General features: G+C 48.8%; 10 protein-coding genes across 10 annotated transcripts; 5 read left to right on the top strand and 5 right to left on the bottom strand.

Moving 5' to 3' along the window:
* Nucleotides 1–1978: 1978 nt before the first annotated feature.
* Nucleotides 1979–2896, bottom strand: N7503_005239 (SDR family NAD(P)-dependent oxidoreductase; the record flags this gene model as incomplete). Its single annotated transcript, XM_057064786.1, has 2 exons — nucleotides 1979–2831; nucleotides 2886–2896. The coding sequence occupies 2 exons, from the start codon at nucleotides 2894–2896 to the stop codon at nucleotides 1979–1981; spliced, it is 864 nt and encodes a 287-aa protein (XP_056922529.1).
* Nucleotides 2897–3949: 1053 nt separating this feature from the next.
* Nucleotides 3950–5632, bottom strand: N7503_005238 (sugar phosphate/phosphate translocator). The gene is made up of 6 exons (XM_057064785.1): nucleotides 5461–5632; nucleotides 5342–5409; nucleotides 5274–5279; nucleotides 5053–5170; nucleotides 4483–4990; nucleotides 3950–4424 (listed from the first exon to the last, which is right to left on the bottom strand). Exons 1-6 carry the CDS (start codon nucleotides 5556–5558, stop codon nucleotides 4101–4103), a joined length of 1122 nt encoding a protein of 373 aa, XP_056922528.1. The 5' UTR covers nucleotides 5559–5632; the 3' UTR covers nucleotides 3950–4100.
* A 795-nt stretch (nucleotides 5633–6427) lies between these two features.
* On the top strand, nucleotides 6428–7758 carry N7503_005237 (isopenicillin N synthase family dioxygenase; the record flags this gene model as incomplete). Its single annotated transcript, XM_057064784.1, has 6 exons — nucleotides 6428–6580; nucleotides 6657–6764; nucleotides 6821–7237; nucleotides 7297–7433; nucleotides 7482–7653; nucleotides 7711–7758. The coding sequence occupies 6 exons, from the start codon at nucleotides 6428–6430 to the stop codon at nucleotides 7756–7758; spliced, it is 1035 nt and encodes a 344-aa protein (XP_056922527.1).
* Nucleotides 7759–7850: 92 nt separating this feature from the next.
* N7503_005236 (uncharacterized protein) lies at nucleotides 7851–10008 on the bottom strand (the record flags this gene model as incomplete). Its single annotated transcript, XM_057064783.1, has 6 exons — nucleotides 7851–8058; nucleotides 8134–8706; nucleotides 8763–8840; nucleotides 8969–9748; nucleotides 9812–9901; nucleotides 9956–10008. The coding sequence occupies 6 exons, from the start codon at nucleotides 10006–10008 to the stop codon at nucleotides 7851–7853; spliced, it is 1782 nt and encodes a 593-aa protein (XP_056922526.1).
* Nucleotides 10009–10217: 209 nt separating this feature from the next.
* N7503_005235 (phytanoyl-CoA dioxygenase family protein) lies at nucleotides 10218–11267 on the bottom strand (the record flags this gene model as incomplete). The annotated part of the gene is made up of 2 exons (XM_057064782.1): nucleotides 10218–11163; nucleotides 11218–11267. The coding sequence occupies 2 exons, from the start codon at nucleotides 11265–11267 to the stop codon at nucleotides 10218–10220; spliced, it is 996 nt and encodes a 331-aa protein (XP_056922525.1).
* A 1079-nt stretch (nucleotides 11268–12346) lies between these two features.
* Nucleotides 12347–13469, bottom strand: N7503_005234 (mitochondrial 54S ribosomal protein mL67; the record flags this gene model as incomplete). The annotated part of the gene is made up of 2 exons (XM_057064781.1): nucleotides 12347–13105; nucleotides 13197–13469. The coding sequence occupies 2 exons, from the start codon at nucleotides 13467–13469 to the stop codon at nucleotides 12347–12349; spliced, it is 1032 nt and encodes a 343-aa protein (XP_056922524.1).
* A 297-nt stretch (nucleotides 13470–13766) lies between these two features.
* N7503_005233 (putative UV radiation resistance protein (UVRAG)) lies at nucleotides 13767–15662 on the top strand (the record flags this gene model as incomplete). Its single annotated transcript, XM_057064780.1, has 2 exons — nucleotides 13767–13838; nucleotides 13893–15662. The coding sequence occupies 2 exons, from the start codon at nucleotides 13767–13769 to the stop codon at nucleotides 15660–15662; spliced, it is 1842 nt and encodes a 613-aa protein (XP_056922523.1).
* Nucleotides 15663–16472: 810 nt separating this feature from the next.
* On the top strand, nucleotides 16473–19786 carry N7503_005232 (uncharacterized protein; the record flags this gene model as incomplete). The annotated part of the gene is made up of 5 exons (XM_057064779.1): nucleotides 16473–16590; nucleotides 16659–18497; nucleotides 18553–18600; nucleotides 18657–18958; nucleotides 19016–19786. The coding sequence occupies 5 exons, from the start codon at nucleotides 16473–16475 to the stop codon at nucleotides 19784–19786; spliced, it is 3078 nt and encodes a 1025-aa protein (XP_056922522.1).
* Nucleotides 19787–22172: 2386 nt separating this feature from the next.
* Nucleotides 22173–23418, top strand: N7503_005231 (pepsin-like aspartic protease; the record flags this gene model as incomplete). The annotated part of the gene is made up of 2 exons (XM_057064778.1): nucleotides 22173–22492; nucleotides 22563–23418. The coding sequence occupies 2 exons, from the start codon at nucleotides 22173–22175 to the stop codon at nucleotides 23416–23418; spliced, it is 1176 nt and encodes a 391-aa protein (XP_056922521.1).
* Nucleotides 23419–24673: 1255 nt separating this feature from the next.
* N7503_005230 (PalH/RIM21 family protein) lies at nucleotides 24674–27031 on the top strand (the record flags this gene model as incomplete). The annotated part of the gene is made up of 2 exons (XM_057064777.1): nucleotides 24674–24782; nucleotides 24864–27031. 2 exons carry the CDS (start codon nucleotides 24674–24676, stop codon nucleotides 27029–27031), a joined length of 2277 nt encoding a protein of 758 aa, XP_056922520.1.
* Between the last annotated feature and the right edge of the window lie 225 nt (nucleotides 27032–27256).

Raw genomic sequence — 27256 nt, 5'->3', positions numbered from 1 at the left:
TGTTCTCCCTCGCATATTATGTCCATCCGAATCCGCTGTAATGTCACAGGCCGAGTGACATGAATGAAAAACTTCAAATGATGGATTGCATCACCATAAGTCTTCACAGAAACATCTGCATATAGCAACTACTTAACAATAATAGTCCGATGACTATCGTATCCCATTGCCACAGCTTCCCAGACCTGGAGATGGCAGGGTGACTTCCCATGTTTCTCTTCGCGTTAACACAGCAGGCCGCCGTTCCGATTCAGCTGATAAGCTGGTATATAAAGAGCATTGTCAATCCCTGTTTCCCATTTCATATCTTTATTGATCAAAGATTTGGTGTTCTTCTAGTCAATTTTACCCCTTTCTGGAGTATAACATCAATATCTATTAGGCCCTTATCAGGTATGGGCAGTTATGGAGTCAGTACAAGTAAAGCCATATTGGGCCACACTCAGGAAGGCTCACAAGCATAAACAACAGCTGGCATTCCATTAAATGATGTTGAGAGGTGCCCAAGCTCGAGACTGGCTTTGGCGACCTCCTGGGGTGTGCTAGAGCATCCAGGTGCGAGCATGCATTTTATTGGTTCAATTTACCTGACTCTGCCCCATATTTTGGATAAGTTCGACCGCTGTGTTGGTCTATACAAACCTCAATATCAAGGCCCAAAGCAACAACACCACATAACCCCCAAGCCTCACCTTGCTATATTCCCACCACCAGGCATGCTATGACTAATCCGAGCAAATTTTTGGGATCCTCAGACCCTCTTGATTAGTTTGGAAGTAGCCCCGTGATCATCTGGCTTGGTTCTGAATTTTTATGGATTAATCAAGATGATGTCTAGTTCTTGTAAGTTTAACCTATTTCCCTTGCCAGCACTGGCGACAGCGAGGTCCTAGAAGGGATCATGTTTAATCTCACTGGTATCATCTTGCCGCAGTCGGAGACGGGTCATGGAACGCCTACAGTCGGGCGAGGCCTGACCTCTTCATTTACTCGAGAGTACGCGTTTGTATGAGTACTATTTGCTTTCTTTATGATATTTTGAACTACGTATGCGTGCTGCGCTATTATATAGGAGCAAATATAGGAGTATAGTTCAAATTGCAGTTTGAATCGCATAATTTAAGGCTTTAAAGTCGTTGATTTCACCTGCAACTTTACAATGGCAGTCAGAATAACTAACTAGTTAGATGGGTTTGACTGATTACTCTCTCTAAGGCTCTCTGTGTGTAATCCTGGTAATTTTGAGCTTTCTGCCCACTCAAGACCGGGAATACACTTATATTAGCATACAAGCTCCTAGACGATACTTAGTTATAGCACGCCCTGGACCTGCTACTTAATACCAGCGATTAGAATGCGGATGGTATTAACTCAATATTATTGTGCTCTAACGCTAGCCCGTAATCTGATTGAATTTCTCGATTATAGGTCGTCGTAGCGTACTGATACCGAGTGATTCAAAAGAATTTTGGAAACCTAGATCATAGATGAAGATCGGTAAATTATCAGTGGTAAATAACCTAGCAATGAAGAAATACATGGTAGAGAATCATAGATTGTAGCTGCCGTTCGTTACACCATTCTCTCCAGGGCTCATAGCAAATCTCTTTGAGTCTAGGAAGATGCGCAAAGACCACTGCTAATGTAATCGGCCTTTAATGTTAGCGAGTCTGTTGGTGAAAGCTCACCTATCGTAGCTGGGACTAATGGTAGTTGCTGCTACCACTTATCCTCTTTTTCCTTAGGTTAAAAGGTTCCATCTAGCTCCATCTCGTCAAACGCTTTTCGCCTAGAATTTATGAACTGAGTGAAATTTCGACTCCTAGAAATCCAACCATACTAGTGGTCGTGAAGTTTGACCTTCATTGGCTAGTTTATACTCACATTTAGATCATACTCCTTACTAGAATTAATCCATACGATCAAATCAATTATTCCTATTCGTCATGGCATGACATAACTCATGAGTCAAGCTCAACTAAAGTGAGGACAATGTCTCCCTGCCACCAGTTCCAGTCGAACCTACAAGCCCGCCATCAACAACAACATTTTGCCCAGTAACGTACCTCGAAGCACAACTAGCTAAAAACGCAACAACATTGGCAACATCAAAAGCATCACCCATTTTGCCCAGAGGAACATTGTGATCCGTAATCCTCTTATGGATCTCCCTCTCCTCAGCCAACACGCTGTTACCTAGCTTCTCCAAAAGCGGCGTATACATCATTCCAGGCGCAACAGAGTTAACACGAATCCCTCTGCCCGCATACATAATGCCAGTCACCTTAGTAAAATGGATCACCGCCGCTTTAGCAGACGCATACGCTACCTGCGGCTTACCAAGATACCTCATACCCGCAATCGAAGCATTATTGATGATAGCCCCAGAGCCTTGTTTTTCCATTATGGGCAGGACGGCATTGCAGCTGAGAAATACCGATTTCAGGTTAAGTTGGATCTGGGCATCCCAGGCCTCTTCGGTCATTGTAGCTGGATCACCGGTTGCGGTTCCGCCGACGTTATTGACAAGGATATCGATTCGGCCGTGTTTTTTGAGGACGTGGCCTATTACTTGGTTTATCTCCTTGTGGCTTGTTGCATTGAGTCGAATTGCTTCGCAGATTCCTCCATCATTTTGAATTCGTGATGCTGTTTGTTGGGCTGCTTGGAGATTTATATCGCAGGCTATTATCTTTGCGCCGGATTTACTGAGTACTTTGCTGATTGCTGCTCCGTTGCCCCAGAATTTGGAATTGGGAGAGCCGGATTGGCCTGCTCCTATTATCACGGCTATTTGGTCTTTGAGATCGGGGTAAATGGCAGAATTCTCTCTAGATTGGTTTGAAATTAGCTGGGATATGAAACACAGTCCATGATGGTCTCACATATGCGCCATGTTGCGTAATTTGTGGCTGAAGTGTATGTATGATGTTGAAGTAGTAGTTAAGTAGACCGAAGACCTTTGTACAAGAGGTTTCCATGGGAGGGGTGTTTACCCCGGACTTGACTCCGAGCATACTGAGAAGCGTCGGAGTTGAACTACCTTCCCCGAGAATTGGGAGGTGTTCTGGAATTTGGTTGGTGGAGGGATATACTGCGTCTCGTCTCGAGGGTCGCAAGGGGACATATTAGCATTTCCCCGCTCGGCATTATGCCGATCAATAATTGCATTTCTTGCCATTGTAAAGCACTTTAGTCATAGATGCTAATCTTTGTTGTCTGAGGATTAGACTTGTGTGCTCATAAGCGAGGTGATTTTCTAAATCGCGTCAATTTCGCCATTTAAGTTGTCGCTTGCGCGATAGACGAAGATTGCACTCGCAAGTGATGATCTTTGACACAGATTGACTTGAATCACATATTAGCCTTTTCTCAGTCATTGTAGACTTTGCATGATTGTATTGATCTGTAGCTGGATTTGGTTTGAATAATGGGAATCAAGAAACCTGAGCTAAGTATTATACTTGGGTGCCGAGACTTTGAAGGGAAACAAACAACCACACATGAGCTCCAGTCCACAAAGACAAAACGCCTCAAGATGTACCCATCATCCATATGAGGCCATGTCTACCAGCTAGAGGCTCATTCAAAGCCACGAGCTGTCTCTAAGACTGACGTGTACGGAGTATATAACCGCAGGCTAAGTACATGTATAGTGGGTCTGGGGTTGTTTGGCGCGGAGAGAAAAGCGGAACTTTTGAACAGAGAAATCGATTGCCTGGATTTGGTACTAGGCTGCCGATGTACAGAGGTTCAATATCAGTTTTCAATAATGTCCATTGGCTATCTCAAGACTTCCAGGCAAATGTAAATGCAATCATTAGAACATAGCGAGAAAACACAGCCTTAAGTATTGGTTTCGCTTTGAATTCCATGGACTTAATCTATCCCACCCAAATATACATGCGTATCCCTTCCAAGAAAAAGAAAAAAAAAAGCATTCTTCTCATCCCTTCTATCGCGACAAGTAAAAAAATAAGATAAACAGCGTCGGAGAATAAAATAATTAGCTGCAGTTGTCTGGCACAATATCATAAGTCGTTCTGGATATAGTGCAAGTCTTGTGTCATTCACAGTAGCTTCGGATGCTGCCCAGTGACTTAAGTGGTCAACTTAGAGGGGGCGGGAGCACCGGCGTACATGACGATGAAGATGATGGTCAGGATGGCACCGGCAGCAATACCCTTGGCCTTGGCAGGGTTGCTGCGACGGTACTCGCCCACCTGGAGGCGCACATCAGTGGCGAGGGACTGCATCTTCTCGGCACCAAGCTTGTAGTAGCAAAGACCACCAAGGGCAATGGAGTAACCGAAGAACTGCAGGGGAGTGACGGGGTCGTGGAAGATCATCATAGAAGCGCAGACCAGCAGGATATCCTTCAAGATACCAGCCATGGTCAGGACGACGGCAGAAGTCTTGCCAATCTACAGAGTGTGTTAGTTCCAGCTTCCATGATCAATTGAATCGAGGGCTTGAGCGTACCAGAAGAACGACGGAGGCGTTCAGCAAGAAAGCAACAAGGGCATTAGCAATAAGGGTCATAACACCGAGGCCGTAGATGTCGGCCATGGTCATGCGGGGCAGATCGGTGAACAGAGTGACAACACCGTTGGTGAGGGCACAGGCCGGGGCGTAGTAGTAGAGGGAAACCAGGGGGTCCATCTTGAACTCAGCAGAGCTCAAGAGACGCTGGACCATGACGAGACGCAGGGCCTCGAAGATGATACCACCGACCTGGATAAGGAAACCGATCATGTCGAACTTGATCTCACCAAAGGAGGCAATAACGACACCAACGACAATGATACCGACATTACCAAGGGTCTTGTAGTTGGCCGGGGCAATTCCGAAGGCCCAGGTAGCAAGCAGGGTCACGACAGCGTTAGTGGCCTTCAGCATCTGGATGAAGGACACACTGAGGTACATGTAGGCCAGGTTACCGCAAATCAGACTCAAGCTGAACATGATACCGATAGGCACAATGGCGCGACTATTCGCATCCAAATGATTAGCGACCGCGTTTCCATAACTTTCTTTCAATGCGATACTCACGTGTAGGTGGCAGGGTTCATAGGGACATTGTGGCGGGAGTCCAGGATGGTGGTGCAGCGGGCCAGAATCTGGGTCATGGCCGTAGCGAAAACCATGTGCCATGTCGTAAGGAAAAGCGCTGAAAGCGAGGATGTCAGTTCGGTCGTTTTTCTTGTTTTGGGATTGATTCGGAAAAGCCGACTGAAGGGCTCTAATCTCCGATATGAGAAGGGTGGACTTACGGAAGTCTAGAAGCACGACTAGTTAGCAAAATTTCCCATGCGATTGTATATGACAGATTGAGACTTACTAAAGTGAGCAGTAGACAGAACCCACTTGTTGAACAGAATGACACTGGAACTGAGGGCAATCCACAGGCTTGAAGACGTTTAGTAGTTGAACAGGGGCACGGTGTCGGAGGACACCTACGCAATGTAGAAAGCCGGGTGCAAGCCCTGGCTGGGAGCGGGAGCAGTACTCCCACTCTCCAACTTGCGTTCGTCCTGAGAAGAGCGGCCGTTTGCCATGTTGAGAATGTGTAGCCTGAAAAGGAATGACTATGGTGAGTAGATGTGTAAAAAGAAAAATGCAGGAAGCCAGGATATTTAGGGGCAAGAGATGATCATCGTGGGCGGTGTGGACCTCCAGTGGCGCTGATTGGCGCGTGGGTTTGTTGTACACGTTGACGCGTGTGGAGCCCCCTGGAGTGTGGCAGTGTTTCAGGTTTTCCGCAGGGTCTGGGTTCTGGTGCTTGTTTTTTTCTGGTTCTCCAAAATCTTTCCAATGGACCCCTTTTCTTTTTAGCCCGATCGAGGAAGGGGTTCTGAATCGATCCACTTAGACATGGGATGACAGCTCTGATTATTCTCAATGGCCAGAAATCAATGGTGGGAAATTGCCTTGCTGAAAAATGGAGTCCATTTTGAAGACTCCACCGTGCAATCTTATGTATAAATTGACGGCAATTCGAGAGTTCTGACCCTGATTTTATCGCCAAAGCTTGGGCCATCTAGGATAATTAATTAAACATTGCAATTTACGGTGTCTATGGCATCGGGCGAAAGATAACGCCAAATAATGTATTGTGTGTATGGGCAGCCCTTAGCCATGACATGGTCGATTTATCAGCAGTAGCCAGAGGATCAGGTAGGCTAAGTGCCTTCCAAGACTCTAGAGCAACTGTGCTATATTCTCAACCAATGAAAAGTGGGGAAAATCAAATGGAAGAATAGCTACCCTGGGCCTCAAAAATATTGTATATGTTTAATGCCAAGTGTAACCGCTCTAGGGGCTAGTAATTTACTGCACCTCGTGCCCATTGTATATCTCACCCGCTGATAAGAGAACGAGCACAAACTACACACTACATCCCCCTCCTTCATGACTCTCGAAAAAAATGGATCAAGCAGAACGCTCCCAGGCGGCCAATTGTGATCAGATTCCGATCGTTGATCTGTCTTATTTATCTAGCCCAAATATTGAAGAGCGCCAGCAACTCGCCCAGACAATTTACGATGCCTGTACTCAAGTTGGATTCTTTTACATCAAGGTATGGCCCCGATGTATTTGTTAGGTACATCATGCTATATGTTTCTTTCGTGACTTAATGTACTTACGTATCCTAGCATCATGGTATTCCCGACAAGATGATCAATGGCATCCATGATGCTGCAGAACGCTTTTTTGCTCTTCCGGAGAAACAAAAAATGGACCTCTATATTGGAAATTCTCAGGTGTGTAGTGCCTCGTCATCCTAAGTTCATGACAAAGCTAGAACTTGTACGCACAGAAATTCCGTGGCTACAGCCCTTTAGAGGGCGAGAAAACAACCGGCACAGACGACGACCCTATATCTGCTGAAGAAGCTACGGGCGTTCTCTCCGAGGCTTTTGATATCGGGTACGAGATAGCGTTAGACTTTCGAAAGTCCCCAGGTGCCACTCTTGGCCCCGATACGTATGAATTGTACGGAGATAACCAGTGGCCTGATGAGAGCACGCTTGCCGGCTTCAAGAAAACGTATATCGAATATTGTGCCACTGTTCTGGAGCTTTGTCGACAGCTTATGAGGATCTTCGCGCTCGCTTTGGATGTATCTGAGGATTACTTTGATTCCAAAATTCAAATACCGGGTGTCACTTCTAGGATGATGCATTATCCTGCTCAAACTGTAGGGGAAACACGTGAAGGTCTGGGAGCACATACGGTGAGATTTTGCGCACTTATCTGATCATGGCTGGTGAGTGCTTATTCACCTTCTCTTAGGACTGGGAGTGTTTCACCATTCTTTCTCAAGGCAAGGTGCCTGGGCTACAAGTCTTAAATCATCGCGGGGAATGGATCCTCGCACCTCCTATCCCGGGAACGTTGGTTGTCAATATTGCCGATTGCTTGTCAACGTGGTAAGAGTCATGCTATATGATGGCTCATCTCAATGCTGATCCTAGTAGGACAAATAAGAAGTTTAAATCAACAATTCATCGTGTGACAAATATGTCGGGCGAAGAACGCTATTCGATTCCCTTTTTCTTTGGGATTGACTATGATGCCACTGTATCTGTCTTGGAGAATCACACCTCTGAAGATAATCCACCTTGCAGGACACCTTTTAAGGCGGGGGAGGTAGGTTTCCACAGCGTCCATTGAAGTCTTGAGCGATCGCTGATAATGTGAATTTAGTGGGTCCGTGAGAAGATGTCCAAGGCATATGTTGGCTATGAAGGCTAGCTAGTTTTTAATTCTCACATTTGTAAGCCGCGATCGTGTTATTATGGGGAATGGATGCCAGATGAAGTAATGCAATACTTGTAGCTTGCATGTCATGACAATACGAAATGAGATGGGAATCGAAGTTTTCGTCGAATTGTCTTGAAAATCTCAAGAATGGCGTCAGCTGTTCCATGGTGAACGGCCCAAGGCTTGGTGCATAGTATTGCTTGTTCAATCAATTCTTCAAAGTCTGGTACAAGTGAAGCGAGACTGGGTGTTCCCTTTGCCATGGAAATCACAAATACCGCAGCAAGAAGCCTAGGAATTGATGCGTCAGTAGCTAATTCATATTTCTCTTGGGAGAGCGATGGAAGTCCAGGTGTCGTAACTCACGCTTGCAGTCTGAGCCACGTCGAGTGCGTTCTCCTTTTCAGAAGGGGCACGGTTGCGCGAATGAAGTGTCGACAACTGTCAACGCAGGCCTCACAATTGGCCATGATATACCCACTCAATGGAGCGTCCTGTGATTGTGCAGCAAAGACTAGACAAGGTCGACAAATAACATGCTTTGTGGCATAATAGCGTGTTCGAAGTTGACTATCATGTAGATCTCGAGGGTTGGGGTTCTGGAGATCTGGTTTGATAGTATCTGGCAGCGCATCAAACCACGCTTTGAGTTGCCGGCTGAGCTCTTTGTTGACAGCCTCAAGTGAGGCAATTGAAGGTTGCTGTGTGGATGCCATCGCCGCCCCGCTGATCTTCACGGGAACGGTTCTACCATTTGGTTCGACTGCATTGCTTGCATACATGGTACTGTGTATACGGTTCAAGAGCTTTCGAATGGAACACATGGCAAGGAATTTAAGATTATTGCGGTCGCTTGGGTCCGTGAATTCTGGGAAATGCAGTTCATCTACCAGAACTTCAATTCCGCTGCGAGGGAAATGAAATTCGGCAAGATCGTCACTAAGGATCATTTAGTATTGCTAGTCAGCATGAGATAGGAATGGAAGATAAATAACCATTCAAGTACGTAACAGGCCCAAGCAATGCGGACAAGCACCACCTGCTTTCCGGGTGCGATATCTCTTTCCTGCAGGCTAGAACCGGATGTCAGCTTATGTAGACCACGGCTACTAACAGGGTGTAATACTAAGAGAACATCATTTGAACTGCAGTCGACGCTGAATGTATCGTTCTCCAGGCTTGAAGTGGACGACTCCTATACCGGAAGTAAAGAGAAGCGTAGAAGAATGCAAGAGGAACCGTCAAGTCTCGTGAAAAAGGCGCAGTCTCCACCGTGGTCAGGATTTGATACCCGTGTGCGAAATAATCCGTGCCATTGCCAACTTCAGAAGACTCAATGTCAAAATTTGCACTAGGATTGGTACAAATCTCTCCTAGAGCAAGAGTCATGAGACAAAGTGCCGCGGACATATCAGGTTCCTGGTATGGATGTAGAAATTTCTCAAACATCTCAAGAAATGGCTTGCGGTCAAGCACGGGGAATTGAGCGTGTATGTTGGAGAAAAAGCTGGAAACAAGGCTATCAGTTATTGAGCGACGCAGATTTAGCCTCTCAACAATCGCCGTATATGACACACGCGGTATCAAAGGTTGTAGCCGGCGTTCTGATTCCAAGAACAAGAAATAGTCTTGAGGATAGTCGCCTATAAGTCTCTTAATCTTGTCGAGTGTCAGTAGATTTCCGGTGGGAGTTTGGTGACCTAGTGGGATGAGGAGCGGGCCGTCCTCGGCTTTCTCGTATTTCGGCCGCGAATCCATAGGCTGCATGTCGCGTGCGAGAGTCACATATGCCGGTGAAGAAAGAGCAAGATTTGTGCTCTGCAGATTTGATGGGCTATTTTGTGACCAGTGCAAAGTTTCTGGACTCGGGCCTGTCGACAGCAGACGATCAGATAACGCGGTAATGACAGCGGACTGTTGCCGAACAAGATTTTCCAGCTGATCTAGTCGTTGCAATATCTCGACTGATGGATCAACATCTCTATGGGCCTTTATCAGTCTGTTTGTAAATATTGAAAAATGATTTGTTGGATAAATTTCGTACTTTTCATTGGGACCGTCCTTGTACTCGCATTGAGCACCCGCACTAGCGCAGAACGCGCATGTAGGCCGCTCGCCGTCACATTTGCGTTTCCTGGTGATAATTAGGATACAATTCTCCCTCTTATCGTATGGTGAGGAAACTCACCGGTATCTGCAGAACTCGCATGCTAGCTTGGCTCGTTTTCGGGGAAACTCCATCTGTATAGCGCAGATGACAGAGAGTTGGAGTAGCGGGGCTGAAAACAGGCGGGGAAAGTGAGGCGTCGAGTTACGAAAGGCCCTTAATAATCATGCCAACATTGCAATGCACGCTAGTAATGCAGATGTAAATTGTATTTGGGGAGACTGGTGGTTGCTAATTATACCTAAGCTTAAAGGCACGAAAACCGTTCTCTGCAACAACCATCTCAATACGGCTTCGCTCCAGCAAGTCGAAGCAGCTGGTCCGTGTACTCTGGCTCCTCCAAAGGCTTAGAACGATTGCGAGGATCGACGGTACCATCCGGCAGGTGGATAGTCTTGTCGCGGAGGACGACATTGTCATGAGGCCAATGCGTGGTGGCTCGGAATGATTCAAGTGCTTCCTTCTTACGCTTCAGAGTCTCCTCTGTAGCCAGACTCGCCGGGGAATATGAAGCATAAATCACAGTCCGAATATTCCGACTTTGGGATGTAGGCTCTCCACCCCAATGCACGGTCCGTGAATCCCAAAGGATTAGATCCCCAGGTTCCGCGAGAACCTTGATAGGCTTGATCCCACGAGATTCGTACCATTTCATTTCCTCTTCGCTGAAAAATCGGAAGTCCTTCTTGAGCCAAGTTGATGGATCCACTTGCGTATCAAAGAATTCGTCGGACAGAGCACTCGATTTGGGCAGAAGGATTAACGAACCATCTTCAGGGCCAGCATGGCTGAGATTGATGATACCTTGAACGCAGTGAAGTCCTCGGCGAAATGGCGATTGATCGACATGTGGCCACGGCTTTGTGGCTGGCTTCTCTTCTCGGTTGGGTAAGGTGATGTTAAGAGCATCGAAGGAGACCAATAACTCCTCGGTACCCCATATCTTGGCAAATGCCTCCAAAACCTTAGCCTCCATCCGCGCTTCCCACATAAACCTTTCATGAACCACAGAATAACCAGTAAAGTTATTGGCTTTGCCGTGCACTGGAAGATCTTGGTTTGCCCATGTAGATGGATCGTTGAAGTCAAGGCTCGGATTGAAATATTTAAGCCACTCAAAGGCCTTCTCTCGATAATACTGCGCTTTCTCAAGCGGTATCACATTTTTGATGACCACAAAACCTTGGGATTGAAGTTCATCTCGCCAATCTCCATAAGGACCTGCAAGCCTGCTCCGAAGTCAGTAAATGCCATGCTATCTGATGACGATGATAAAGACCGACTTGAATGAAGAATGATTGATCGTGCTAGTAATAGTCTGAGTCGTAGTCATGGTAGTAGTATGATAGAAGATGGATCAAGTCTAGAGAAATGATACTGCGAATTGATAGATCCTGGGGTTTGCGGGTCCTATTTATATGCTTATTCGAACATATTAGAATTTAGCAGGTAACATATTAGGCATCTTGCAGATTTTCCTCGAAAGCCATTCGTTGATCTGCTTTCTCCTCACGCTTTCGAGCGGATCTCCAACGGATAGACGGACCATCATTCCACCTGAGCGGGACAGTGGGTCATAGTCCTAAATAGCCAATCGATCAAACATATACGAAGGAGCACTACGCAAGCAAAGTGGTTCAGAGTGTGAAGAAAAAAAGGTAAGTCAAGAAGAAGACCAGCATTTTGCCCCCATGTTGTCCCAAATTTATGGCCGAATTTCCACCCATGAGCCGTTTGAAGGACCGGAAATCATCACAGGCCAACACAAATGTCTCAAGTAAACTTGGTCATGTACCACTGTCGGGGACTCAAAATCACTAGGCGAGTATGGCTCATGTTTACAATAATTATTTTTTTGAAAGGACATAACGGAACATACGCTAAATTCTCAGGTTCTTTTGGACTACACCCCCCCCTCTTTCCTTCTTCATTCTTCTCTTCCCCTATCTGGACCTTCTAAGCCTTGTCGGTCATGCTCTTGCGAATTAAATCGAGAGCCTTAGTCCTTTTTGCCGTCTCATATACGTAGCTAGTAAAAGCGCACTTAGATCTACTATACATCTCTCCCTTGCGCTCTGCATCCCGAAACTTGATCACTGTCTGGATTTTCGAATTAATGAGCATGAAATGCGGTTTTTCTACTTCATCAATCTATTGGCACCATGGTCTTTGGACATCTTGACTCGTCACTTTAGTGATTGGAATTGTCTAAAAATACAATTTATGCAGTATGTGAGCCCAGCAATATCTGGACAAACACATGGAAACAGAAAGAATACATAGTATCAACCATCGAGACCAAAATCAGATGGAAGATGACAGTGGGAGTATCGCTCAATATAGCCAGAACAGACACCAAGTAAAACGGAAAACCAAAGGGCAAGAATCATTGTTACAGAGACAATGAATCACTTACTCCTTCTGCTCCTTGAACTCATTATCCGCAATAAGGTCAGGGTTGGCGAGACGCGCCTCACCGGGGATGATGCTGTTACGAGTGCGCTCCAGCTTGCCGTGTTGAACACTAGAATCCCATGCCTCGGCGTAGTGTGCATCATGCACATCATGCCAGAGAATCTTGACAGTCTCGGCAGTCTCGGGGTAATCACTTTCCACCTCGCCGATCTTGACATCCTCGCCACTGCGCTTGCTAAGGTATCCCTCAAGCACCCCAATGCGAGCAGCGTTCTCCTTCGCTCTCTCCTGGTCCTGGTGAAGAGCCTCGCGCCTACGCTGGCGCGCCTTCCGAGTAAGATATCCACGCGAACCGTCACGGCTCAGCAGTCCATTGGCGATCTCTTCTTGCTGGATAGACAGCACAGCCGCAATGTCCGCGACGGAGGTCGCCTTCTGGTCCATGAGCGCGCGAGCGCGTTCCTTCTTCTCCATGGTGTTGCCGACCCGCTTTCTGTTCATCCTGTCATATAATTCGGCTTCAACGAGGCCCTTCGGCCTCTTGGCCGCTAGGAATTCTTCTGTCACGGTAATCATCTCTTTGGGCGGGGCGAGTTGTCGCTGCATTGAGAACTCGCGGAGCATCTGATAGGCACGTAGACCAAGCTTTGAGTCGCTGAAGTGGACGGAGTAGTATGGCACCCACATGTCGCGGCGGACCTCGGCGGGGACGGTCTTCTTTCCGTGGTAGACCATTTGGTTGAGGACGTTATTTTTCTACAGGGACCGAATTATTAGTCAATCAGTTCAATTGCGACCAGCAAAACAGTTTGAATGACCACTGGAGATCATAATCGATGGTACCCACCTCCAGATACCGGGTCAACGAGTACACGACCTGCTTCGTGCGAACATTGTGGTAGACAAAGATGTTCTTTCCGTGTGTGATGGCATTCAATGCCTTCTGCAACCGCACACCCTCGCGCTTCGCATACTCCTTGAATGCATTTGACTCGGGGTTCCGGAGTTTCCCCTGGATCGGTGTTTGCGGATCAATTGGTGGCCGGCGGACAAATTTCGACAAGGATGCGATCCTGGTTGAATCCAGGATCTTCTGGATTGGCTTGGTGATTGAGGCCATCGTGGCCTATTTGAGGGTGTCGGAGCACCGGGAGACAGAATCGGAGTAATTCAAGCCAGGGACTGAGTTGAGGTTGAGATGTTGGACTGGGAGCCGGAGTTGATGAAGTTGAGAACGGAGGTGGATTTTTTGACGGGGCGGCCATGGTCTTGGCGCTGCCTGCTCTCCGCATCACCTTATCGCTTTGCTCTAAACATCACTTCCCAAATTGGTCTCTTTCACAGATAATCACCATGTCACTTCTTTGATCGCAGCTCTTGTTGTATTAAAACCCCTTCCGTTCCTCCAGTCTGCGTGATGGAGAGCACTGTCACAGCTACAGAGCACGACGGGGGCTCTCGCAGAGAGCGGCCATGGCTGTATGCATCGGTATGGTCCTCGAATCCGTGAGAACAATATATGAATGTACTGATCATGCTTTAGAATCGCAAGCTGCGCCATCTTTATGGTATATCTGTCCGAAATCTGGTCGTTACACCCCCAATAAATCGAGCGCGCGGCAAGACCATTGATGACGACGACATCCCAAACGCCCTTACATCACCCTCGAAGATTCTGGCGCAGAATGAGAGCCGCTCTTTACATCCTTCGCGATCCTTTACCGACCTCAATTCACGCTCAAATCCCCAAAGCCATGCAGAACCGAAGCTTGTCAGACGCGAATCGCGACGACGAAGTCTCCTTCCTTGGAATGACCCCAATCCTCGAACGAGACAGGTGAGCTTGGAAGATATCACAAAGAGTCGCATGGCAGATACTTGGGTGTCTATTCACTGCGACGATGTTGATGAGCCGGTTTATATTAGCGAGGTGGTTAGTAAGGCTACCAACCCAAGCTTTCGTTCTTTCGACCTGAACTTCTGTGGGCCTGGTGTCTCTAGGAAGGACACATTGACTCTGAAGCTCTGGGCGAAGACAGAAAAGATGGCGGAGTATATGCTGCTTGTCGAATTGCAGCTTCACCTACGGTCCCTACAATTTCTGGGCAGAACTATCGAAAGCTTCCACCACCCACTACCCGCGAACTCCATCTTGTTCCACTTTCCAGATGGGGTGTACACCAATTTAACAAATCTTCCGTCGGTCGAGCCATCTCTCGGCGGCGCAGGCCACCGGGCTACTGCTGATGGAGCTGCGCTGCCCACATCCTCATACGACGCATTGATGCGGTTGGCCAACCTGGATGAATGCGTTCAGGATGCGCTAGCGACTCGAGAGAAGCTAGAGGTACAGATTGGCGATATTCTCAAGAAAAACGAGGATGCACTTGCTACCCAAAGTGATGCGGCTAAGGCGCAGGATCGCCTCGCCTCCATCAAGCAGGCAGTTGCAACCGAGCGAAAGCAACTTCGGGCATCCGCCAAGCGCAAGGCCGATCTCATTGCAAGCATCAAATCTCGGAAGGATGCTATGGAACAGGGTCGAACTGCACAAGAAAAAGCTCGAAGTCATCTCCCAGATGCCCAGGAAAAGCTGGTCTCTAGCGAGCAATTACTCCATCAGACCTCGGAAGATGCCAAGGGTCAGATTCGGCGTATCGCCGAGGACCTAATGGTCATCTACCCAATTGAGCCCATTCCAGATAAATCACTCGCCTTCACTATCGCAGGACTACCACTCCCCAACTCGGACTTCGAAGACATCGACCGTGACATGGTTGCAGCAGCACTGGGCTTTACCGCTCACGTAGTATACCTGCTCTCGTTCTACCTATCCGTGGCCATCCCTTACCCCGTCAGCCCAAACCAGTCGATATCCCTAATCCAGGATCACATATCCGCAGATCTTCCGCAGCGCATATTTCCCCTTTACCCGGTCAGCGTCCAGTATCGATTTGAGTATGGTGTCTTTCTCCTAAACAAGAATATTGAGTTTTTGCTCAACAAGTGTGGCATTCGAGGCCTGGATATTCGACATACTCTTCCCAACATCAAATACCTTCTCTACATTTTGACTGCGGGTACACCGGAGATCCCTGCTCGTAAAGCGGGCGGTATTCGAGGCCTCCTTGGTACAAAAATGACCCCTAATTTATCTCGGCGAGGGAGCATTGAAAGTGCGGCATCTGGTGAATTAGTTCCGCCACGGAAGGCATGGGACTTGGTTTCGAAAATGAACGGAAGTCTTGCTTTGGATCATGGGGCCAAGCCTCCAGTGACCACAAACCACCCGCTGGCGTCGCGCGTTGCTTAGGCTTGCAATATCGAGGTTTTACTAGGTACCTCGGACGTTTGTTTTTTTCTCTCGGTTCTTAGCATCGTACCGAGTCTTCTCGACTGGTCTGCATAAATTTTTCACGGTTGTCGTGTGCATATATATTGCCTAGGGATCATACATATAGGGATTATAAATTTAGCCTGGGCGAATGAAATTATCTCATCCTACCTAGTTCCCCTAGACCGGGCCATCGACCTGGAACGCAGCCTACGGTGCGTCCCACTTGGGGTACTTGATTTTATGGAAGCATCCATGGATATCCGTCAACTCTGTTGACCTTGGTGTTGTACAGGATCCAAAAATAAACAATCGACCTAAGCGAACTGCGTCAACAATCCGAGCAGTAGATTATTGGTATAACAATTTTGCTTTCTCAATTTGATATAATCTTGTCCCGATTTTGATTTTGGCCAAAATAGCCATCTTGAATCCACCAGTATTTGTGGATGTAACTATTACACTTTTCCTTACCCCGCAGGATGATATTCCATTATACAATAAAAATTGGTGGCTGGTCAATGGGGTTTGTATGTGGACACGGTTGAGTTTGTAATGAGTATGACAGAATTTTCGTTTCTTTTTTCTTGACCTTTACATTTAATCAATCAATTCTTGAAGTGTTACTCCGGACACGAATTCTGTGAATCTGCCTCGGCCAATGGTCCAATCGGTTCTTGCTCATATAAGCAACCCCACCGCCCCTTCACAGCTTATCTTCGCTTTGCATCGGCTTTCCCCAGTATCCCGCTACCCACTCAAGCTGAAATAGGTCACCTTTTCGAGAGCATGGGAGACTCTGTGGGCCGTGATCCCGGCAAGTCGCCGTCTCCTACCCCGCAGCATAGACGCGGCTATCAGGCTTGCGATCCGTGTCGCAAACGCAAGGTCAAGTGTGACTTAGGCAGTAAGATCAGCGATCTCCCATCCCACTTGGGCTATTATTTTTGATTCAGCTGACTGATCACACCTCAGGTGTCGATAACCCTAGACCCCCACCCTGTGTACGATGTCGTCGCGAAAGCAAAAGATGCGAATTTTCGATTACTCGTCGCAAGCGCAAACTTTCCGAACCGCCTGAGGAGGTGGAGGAGGAGGAGCCTGATGTTCTTCGCCGCGACAAACGAATGATGATTGGTGAGGTCGCGGCGAAGAAAGAAGCATCGGCTGACGGATCTCCATTTCTTCCATCTGAACCCTCCTTTGATACTGATGGGTTTCGCGCTCGTCAGCGCTGGACTGAAGCGCCACCTCCTGTCGCGGCTGCCGCTGCCGCCCAACGATACACTCCAAGTGCACCCATAGCTGCGCCAGCGAGACATTTTATGGAGTCGAGAGCCTCACGCATTCCCAGCTACTCCGCTGTTGAGAGAAGCTCGGCGTCTGGATATGGAGGGCCGCCTATGATGAATCACACAGCGGTGGAATTGTTGTCCCCTGCAATCACCAATACACACGATGCTTTACACTTGCTGTCCGAGGCAGCGGGGAGAACAGAGGATTTGAATCGCTTTGCCGCAAGACAATCCGTTTCCTCTTTCAATTCAGGCCCCTCTCCTCTGGCACATGTCAATTCCCCGGGGAATCTGAGCGGGTCCTTTTCACGGACTCCTCGATCGGGGATTTCCATGGGTGCAAATGGTTCATACCCAACTGGTGCACCCGGTGTTGTAGATCCCCAGATATCTGAGGAGACTGGTCCCTCTGAGAGCTCAGCTAATGCTCAAGACCCGGGGTACATCGATGCCGTTCGCGCCTGGTCACGGTTGCGCTTTGTCCGTGCCGGATGGATGACGGTCGAAGAAGGCATGGATTATGTTGCGTATTACTACGAGAACCTAGCCCCGATGAGTCCAGTAGTGACTCCGGACTATTCTGAGCCTTCAAAACACCGTATCCTACTTACCGAGGAACCGGTATTAGCAGTGACGATTCTTACAATTGCTTCACGGCATTTGAAACCCAAAGGCGATGGTGCTAGCACCCGGGCATTCTATATCCATGACCGCCTCTGGTCTTACTTGCGTGGCATGATCGAACGTCTGTTCTGGGGACAAGAGAAATTTGATGCTGGAGGACCAGGGATTGGTGGCCCACGATCTCTAGATCTCGCTCCAACTTCCAGTCGGCCCGGTGTGAAAGGGAATCTGAGAGCCCTAGGAACCGTGGAGGCTTTGCTGATCCTTACGGACTGGCACCCACGGAATCTTCACTTCCCTCCTGGTGATGATGAAAACACCCTTTTGGATATCGACGCCCAGTCTCAAAACTTTGCCGACAAGGACTTGGACCATGGCGAACAGGTAAAGGGAGCGAATGGTTCAGCTGAAGGTCGAGTCGCATTCCAAAAGTGGCTGGAGCCCGCTTGGCGATCGGACCGAATGTCTTGGATGCTATTGAGTACCGCACAGGCTCTTGCTTTTGAACTTGGTGTTTTTGATCACAAAACCGAGCCAAAGGGCACACCTGAGTCACCCGCTGATCAGATACGCAAACGCCGTCTACGAAGGTTGATTCTGGTTTTCATTACACACAGCAGTGGGCGATTGGGCATTCCGTCGATGCTTCCTTTGTCCGAATGGGGCCAAGACGTCGAAGGAAACAACATCGACTCCAAGGATGGTGATCCAGACCTTGATAGGATGCAAGATTGCTGGATGGGTATTTCCAAGATTGTCTATCAGGCCAATCAGCAGCTATTTGCATCCAGTGAACAGACCTCGGAATTAATCAAGAGTGGGAGATATCGCGAACAAATCGACTGGTTCCAACCTCAGCTACGAGAGTTCCGACAGCACCTTGATCGTGTCAATCGTGAGTTGATAACACACGACGGACCTTATCTTACAAAACGACTAACATCTTGCAGTTTCCTCGGCGATGCGAAGCATCCTCCTGATTGAATACGAGTACACACGTGAGTAGACAAGGTTCCAAAAAGTCTAATGATAATTAGATGCTAATGTCACATAGGGTTGTATGTCAATTCGCTTGCTCTACAGGCGGTTGTAGACCGATGGACGACTATGCCCAACGAGTCTGCCCAAACTCAGTCTGGACGGCCAGGCTCCGGTCCGTCGCCAGTCAACACCAAATTATTCCGGACGATGATGGAGCTCTACCGAGTCAACGAGCAATATATTCAGGAGGTCGTGGATGCCTCTCGTAAGATCCTGCAGACGGTTCTGGAAGGGCTCGTTCCGGGAGGGCGTCTCAAGCATGCTCCCATTCGGACGTTTTTCCGGATTCTGTCTGGCATGATCTTCATCCTGAAAGTAAGTCCCACTGTGGCAAGCAGAAATTCCTATGAATGATACTAACCCCGCCTGCAGACATTCACCCTGGGTGCTCGTGAAGACGATGTACGAGTCTCATTGGATCTGCAAGACCGGACAGTGGAGGCCCTTCGTACTTTCGTTGTCGATGATGTGCACATCAGTAATACTGTTGCGAGACTGCTAGCATTGCTGACTAGCAGTATTCGGACCCGCTTCCTACGTTTCGCGCCGCTTGACCGTGGCGTGGAAGGTGACGGACAGGACCGTGGCTCCGCCCCGGTCTCACGAGCTCAGTCACCACCTCGGGAGAACGTTTCGGGTCGACGTGAAGGGGGGCAAACCCCTTGGTCATCTACCCAAGATGCAACTCCGAGCGGAGGTTTAGGATATGTGGAGAGCAGCAGCGCCGGCGGACACCCGATCGGATCAGCTCATGATTCTCTTGCCAATATCCCTGCGCAGCCGATCAACTCTTCCAACCTGGGTGTGTCATTCATGCCGCCACCCCCATCCGTCTACTACAATTATTATGACTCAAACTCGACGATGCCTTCCAATGACCTTGGGAGGTCCTCTCCCAACCATGTTGTTTCCTCCCAGCCTCTCGATAGCAACGGCGCCAGCGCTGCTCTCCCAGATTGGTTTGCTCTTCCATTGGATCAATTCTTCAACAGTTCCACCGCGGGGGTTGATCAGGGTCTGGGCGGGACCGGACCAATGCTTGGCGAGTTTGACATGTTAGAGGTGTTACTTAACGAGGGCTATGACAATACTGCTCACGACGGCGACTCCGGCGGACCCCTCGGCTCTCAGTTCTTACCTTGATCAGTGATTCTGATCGTCAAGAACCCAACCTCCCTGGGATAATACCTCAAGTCGGCGTGACATGTAATTTTTCCCTTTATGCTTTGATTTCCCCGTTTAAACTATATACCCCTGCGGGATCCACACTTGGTGTCCCTATTCGTGCTTTGCGTTTTAGCCTGGGTGGAGGATCTGATTCGTCGGCGTCCCAATTTCGTTGAAACAAGTCCTGCCTTTTTGATGCTTGGCGAATGGCCTAGTCTTTCGTTTACTTGCAGCCTGGAACTCTAACGGAATAAACAAGTTCTTTGCTTTTTTGCTTTTTCGTCTATATTATTATTTCCTTCTTTTGATATGTTAAGGTTTCTTCTGTAGGCTTCCAGATTAAGGGTCCCGCTCGGTGTCCGTCGGGTCTCAAGATAGCGGGGGCTGAGTTTCATCATTATATGACAGAAGGTTTCTTCACTTGCTGGAATTAGCCTCCTTTGAACCATGAGCTCACCGTTATTGATGTAGACCTTAAAAATTTTGTATTGTTCTCAGCCTCGTGAAATAAGGCTCGCGGGGTGGCTGAGAGTACGTCCTGGCCGTTGGGCCCAAGGACTAGGTACGAGTGTTTCAGATGGGGCCATGGTAGACTAGTCTTGCGTGTCCCGTACTACCAGAGATTGAATACTACACTGGATCACAAGTCTAGGAAGGAAAGTCTACATAACATCATTGATGCATAGATCGACTATTCTTCTGGGTGCATCACATCTTCACAGCCCTCTTAGATCACGGTGGATACCACCAGTCTTCTCTCAGTAGCCCCTACGACTAGCTTAGTTGCATAGTTCCAAACGCGCCCAACAGCCTCTTGGATGTAACAGCGGATAAACCGATCCTTGAAGGATCTCTTTGCCGAGTCGCCGGCTCTTGAACGCCTTCGACTTGCCACTAGGGATGTTTTGACAAAGTAGACCGGTGTGACTTGAGTGCTGGGCCTATCAAGACTCAGCAGTGTAGCAGGTGCGATCACAAGTATGCAAATCAGCAGTCTATCGTCGATCTACAGTATCTGGCTGAGATGCTGATCCCCACCCAGTTAGGTTATTGTAGACGTCAGGACGATCGTAGCCCCGAAGGAACTCGTAGCCGGATCGGATCCCTGAAATACGCTCGACGATACAGCACGATAAGGATCTCGGGAGGGTCATATTGGCACGTTCACGAGATGAGAATATGATATGATTTGAAGGGTTGTCATGATCAAACGCAGGGTCCAGTTAGTTCAACGGATATGCAGAGCCGATCTCAGCGGAGTCGGACTCCGGTCGGGAATTTTTGTGTTTCACTTATGCATATATCTCTTGCTTGGCAGGTGATTGGTTTTTTTCTCCTATTATGCTACCGCTACGGGCATGTTTACTCGAGATCCCAGTTTTGTGGTTTTGAAACGCTGCAAAGAAATATCTAGATCTTGGCTCGAGAGTAAGGGAGGGCCGATGCGGAATAGATGTCCAATCATAGATCGTCTAGCGTACCTTATTAGCCCGAATTCATCAATCAGAAAGTTCTGGACAACTCAGTCAGCTTGCTCCTCCAATGAGAACCCAGTTCTACCGTCCGCCAGGGACGATGCTACCTCAACTATAGGGGCTAAAGTATACAGTATCCTCTTGCGGGCTGTGATTGGCCGGTCATGGAGATAACGGGTGATGATCGCCAGGGCTTCTTTCGGGCAACTCTATCACTCAAAATTTATTATGCGTGGTCCCTGAATAATCAACTGTGTTTCCACTATTCACAGTTCACTGGTCCTGTAGAGCCCCACTGGAACAACACCGTCGGGGACGGCGTATGGGGATCGTCAGGGTTCCGCCAAACGAAAATGCGTATCAAGCTTCCACCTGACGCTCAATGAGCCTTGCACCGGACTTCTCCGCCAGACAAGCGCAAGTAGCTTCAGGGAAGGCGCAGAATAGGCTGACATGCAATGCCACAAGCCCCACCTTCAATGTGCCTGGAGTCTGGGATCGGCTATCAGACCCTTCTCCACCTGCACGAAACGCGGTTCCATCGCTTCATGGAATCATGCCTAGTCCCTGTTGAAGTGGAGTCATACCCCGTTGTGCCATCCTGGCTGGCCGATGGACTCCGTGACGATCTCGAGGTTTACGGTCCCGAAGTCTGTCCAGCAATTGGATCGGCATTGCTGGTTGCCCCGAAGAGAAAGACGTCCTTCTGGACCGTGCGATTGCCGCTGTTATTGGTGCCATTGTATATGCTTCATATTTGCAAGATGGCCAGGCACCCAGAATCTATAAAGCACCCTTGGTCTCCGGCCGTTTATGGTTCTCTATCCCCTTCATCACCATCTTTCTACTTCATTCTTTTATAGAAATCATTCTTTGAACTATCCACCATGGTTGTCTTCAGCAAGGTCACTATTGCCTTGGCCGGTCTGGCCTCCGTTGCTTCGGCCGTCCCCACTGGCGGCAAGAAGAGCAGCTTCACTGTCAACCAGGTTGCTGTGCCTGCCACCAAGACCCAGAACTTGGCCAACAACTACGCCCGTGCTCTCGCCAAGTACGGTGGTAACGTGCCTACCCACGTTTACGCTGCTGCTCAGCAGAGCGGTTCTGCTACCACCACCCCGGAGGATAACGATGAGGAGTACCTCACTCCTGTCAACGTCGGTGGTACCACCCTGAACTTGGATTTTGACACCGGCTCTGCCGATCTGTAAGTGGATATAACTGCTTGGATACCGAAAGTAAGTCCACGTGAATATCAAAGCTAACTGTGATTGCAGCTGGGTTTTCTCCTCGGAGCTTCCCACTTCTGAGCAGGAGGGTCACAGCCTCTACAAGCCTAACAACGGCACCAAGCTGTCTGGCTACTCCTGGTCCATCTCCTACGGAGACGGAAGCTCCGCCAGCGGTGATGTCTACAAGGACACCGTCTCCGTCGGCACTGTCAAGGCCTCCGGTCAGGCTGTCGAGGCTGCCTCCAAGATCAGCCAGCAGTTCACCCAGGACCAGAACAACGACGGCCTGCTCGGTCTCGCTTTCAGCTCTATCAACACCGTCAAGCCCAAGACGCAGACCACCTTCTTCGACACCGTGAAGTCTACTCTCGCTTCTCCTCTCTTCGCCGTCTCCCTGAAGCACAACGCCCCCGGCTCCTACGACTTCGGCTTCACCGACCAGTCCAAATACACCGGATCCCTGACCTACACTGATGTCGACAGCTCTCAGGGCTTCTGGAGCTTCACCGCTGACAGCTACAAGATCGGTTCCCAGTCCGGCAGCTCCATCAAGGGTATTGCTGACACCGGTACCACCCTCTTGCTGCTCGATGATGAGGTCGTCTCCGCCTACTACAAGCAGGTCAGTGGTGCTGCTTCGGACTCCTCGGCTGGTGGCTACACCTTCGATTGCTCTGCTACCCTGCCTGACTTCACGGTTACCATCTCCGGCTATGATGCTGTTGTCTCTGGTGATCTGATCAACTACGCCCCCGTCTCTCAGGGCTCCTCCAAGTGTTTTGGTGGTATCCAGAGCAACTCTGGTCTGGGCTTCTCGATCTTTGGTGATATCTTCCTGAAGAGCCAGTATGTTGTCTTCGACTCCAACGGCCCTCGCCTTGGTTTCGCTGCTCAGGCCTAAGTTCGTGTGTCTTTGGCTCCATGATAAGCATTGTGGGTAGTTTGTACTCACTCTGAACTGTGGATATGAATGATTTCTGTGTGTTTGAAGGACGGCTAGCGGGGCTAGCTAGGTATGATTGGGGGAACTTGTTGAACATTTCACCCTGACTAAGTCTTGGACCCGGCTTGGTTTGTACATGGTGTCTATAATGCGTGCAGCACATAGTTTATACTACGCATTCAAGTTTTCGGTATTGATTTTGGTCTTTTGTAACCTTGAGGATCTGTAGATCAACAGGTAGGATATTTCCAAGGCTTGGGTGATGTATGCAACGAAGTTGGGGACGGATCACGCGACAGGCCAGCATAAAACCTCTCAGGCCTACATTTCATGGTCGGGACTATTGGGATCGTAACCCAAAGAGATCGGAGAGGCGCCGAATCCAAGTTCTTCTTAAGCCTTGGAAGATGGGTTGGTCGCTAAAATAGGTACGTTTAAACTTGGGCCTGGGTATTGAGATAGAAGCTTGTCTCCATAGTCATGATGCATCAGATAGTGGAAGTCAAGTGCATAAAAAGTCTCATGGGCTACTATATAGTACATTATTGACTCTCTCATGACTGTAGTGCATAATTGAATTCGTGAATTCATGGACGGAAATGTATATGCATGTGGGGAGAGAAAAGAAGGCCAACAGAAGCTAGCCCCCGGATCGGTACATACTCTTCAAAATATTGTATGAGATGTGATAATTGGCCCCCTATAACCTGTCTGAAAGGAAAGAAAAACAATCGATCTTAGATTTATAGATGAGCATACGGTTTCAATGCAAAGGAAGTGCGTGGTACTCGATACGAAAATTGAGGAATGACTATGTGGGGAGATACAGTAGAGACTGAGCGAGTGGACCCGGTGGCGGATCATCTCGACCCGCCCAATTCTCCAGACTCCTTCACGACTTTAATTCGTTCCGCGAAACGAAGACCACCTTGTCTCTCCATTCTCAAACAGAGTGTATTCGCACTTCCTCTGTCCACCCGTTACATCCCTTTCGCTCGGCCTATATATTTCCAACCGCCAGCCCGTCCAGCCTCCGCCTCCGACTCTCCTTTCCCGATCTCCAGCCTTGAACGCGCGGCTTCAGAACCTGAATTATGGCCGTTTGAGGCACCCAGTCCGATCATTGTGCGCCGAAATATTGACGGGAACCCTGCGGCATTTTGCTGCATGAGCTGGATCGGCCGGCTGCTGGAGCCGCCAGGAGTGTCTGATCATGGACAATGATCTCCGTGTGACTCCCCGCCAGATCTGGGCGAATCCGACAACGACCTCAACTAAAACCTATTCGTCTGGATGTACGCCGTTTGTCTTACCTAGTGATGGTATGTGATTCCGCGGTTGTTGCATGGAAGACCTGTCTCGTCAAACAAAGTACTGACCTCCCGATGATTTGTGATTCCCAGGCATTATCCATGTGAATAAATCCTATGAGTTGACACTCACTGAGAATGCAGTCTTTGAACCGACTTGTACCGGCGACTTGAGTGACTATGTACATGTTGCCGCCGTTCTTGATACCCGCGATCCGTTTTACTCGTCCGTCACGCCACAACTCTACGCCATCGGGTGCTGTACGGTCGTCAGTTATATTCTCGTCATTATTCTACTCATTACCCCGCGCACCTTCTTCGTTGGAGGCCCCGGTGGCGGCGGAGCGAATTTCCTTGGCCGACATAGCATGATCAGTAGATCATACAGCAGGAACTCATCGATTGTCGGGGTCGGCGGCCGGCCATGGCTGCAGAAAGTGGCGGCGTTTCTCGTCGCCATCTCGTTGACAATCGCTACGGTAGACTCTTTCAGAGTGGCCGAGGCCCAGTACGAATATGGATACTCGGATGCCGAGGCGCTCTCCGAGGAGGTCATTGATGGGTTAGAGATTCGCGTTGTGCGTATCATTTCACAAACATTTCTCTGGCTGGCGCAGGTCCAGACCCTAATTCGACTGTTCCCGCGACATAAAGAGAAAGTCATGATCAAATGGGCGGGATTTGCCCTGATTGTTTTGGACACGATATTCAGTATTTTGGAGAGTTTCTTTTTTAAGAACAGTACCACACATCCAAGACTATACGACGATGCGATCCCGGCACTAAGCTACTTATTTGAGTTGGCGCTCAACTTGCTATATGCCGCGTGGGTCATTTTCTACTCTATCTCAAAACACCGATATGCGTTTTTCCATCCAAAAATGCGCAACATCTGTTTTGTGGCGTTATTATCACTAAGTGCTGTCTTAATCCCAGTGGTATTCTTTGTCATGGACATCGCAAAACCGGAGATTGCCGGCTGGGGTACTTATATCCGATGGGTCGGATCGGCAGCGGCCAGTGTTGTAGTATGGGAATGGGTGGAGCGCATAGAAGCGCTCGAGCGTGATGAAACCAAAGACGGGATTCTGGGACGGGAAGTATTTGATGGCGATGAGATGCTTGAGGTGACTCCTTCTGAAGAAGTTGACTGGCCACGATATCCACCCCATGGTCAAGATAAAGGTGGTGGAAACGGCGCCTCTTCAGCCTGGGGTGGAGTCAAAAATCTAGCCCACCGACCTTTACGAACTCGAGTGGGGATCAACCGTGCAAATCGCAATCGTGGAGCTGGTGGCTTTCCCCCCATAAATGGTGTCGTGGGATCAAGACGCCAGAACCATCGACCTACTCCGCCTCCAGCAGTCATCACACCGGTCAGTCGAGCTGATACCAGCAGTGCTCCCAGCACTGTATATAACGTTCGGTACCATCCAGTGGCCAGCCCAACACCACCTGTGGCGATGCCGCACATGGAGGAAGAGGTAGAATTGGAAGAAGCAAAAGATATTGAGATCGAGGGATATCCTGCACCAGATGAAGTGGAAGACCAGGCCCCTCCTCACGATAGCAGAGAGCAATCGCCACGCATGGTCCAGGCCGATCCGCGATGGCGCAATCTCATCAACCATTTTAAGCGAAGACGCGAGTCTCTCCCAAGGGAAGTCGCTTTTGCGCAAGCCACCGGGGAGCAAGCAACAAATGAAGGCGAAGAGGGCGGAGAGGGCGATCCTGACTTGTCGGCTGATGATCATGAGCAACGTGCCACACAGGCGAGATTGAATAATAATTTCTTCTCGCTTCATCGGCCGCGACTCCCGGGGACAGGTTCACAACCTACTGATGCACCATTGGCCGTCACAGTAATTCCCGCCCGTCGTCGTGGACAACAAACATGGTCCCCTCAACCTCGGAATGGGTTGTTGGAAACAACACCTAGTCAACATGAGCAGCAACAACAACAACAACCCCGATCCGGCTACTCCAATTCCAATCTACCAGTCAGGGTTATCCCTTCCCAACCAACCGCATCTACACCATGGGGCGATGCGGGCCTGGAGAACGGATGTGGGGACTATGTTCTTCGCTATGATCCCGAAGCTGCTGCTTTGGTCAATGAGCATGTAAGCCATTCACGAGAAGAACCTGTTACTAGTGACCGTGCTAGTTGGACAGCGACGACCGTCTCGGAGGAAGATTTACATCAAGATGATGAGCCTCAAGGTGCGCAGCATCACAACGACAACCACGCACCCTCTTGATCATTTACGGTGTTTTTGAAATTCTCGGTGATTTATTCAGGCATGGAGTTGAACATTTAGGAGATTTTGGGAGCATGGTTGGGACCTTGCTCACATTCGAATATACCCTGGGAACATAACATAATTTTTTGTCTTTTTAGTATCTTTTGCCTTACATATGATTCTAATATCACGTATATTACAAGAATATTATTGACCAGCTTCAATGCAAGATGCATAGGCCAC

Source organism: Penicillium pulvis (genome assembly GCF_028828015.1).
Source record: "Penicillium pulvis strain IBT 33274 chromosome Unknown contig_23_segment0_segment0, whole genome shotgun sequence".
NCBI classification, from domain to species: domain Eukaryota; kingdom Fungi; phylum Ascomycota; class Eurotiomycetes; order Eurotiales; family Aspergillaceae; genus Penicillium; species Penicillium pulvis.
Note: the sequence above shows the minus strand (reverse complement) of the source record. Positions and strands in the feature narration are given on the sequence as shown.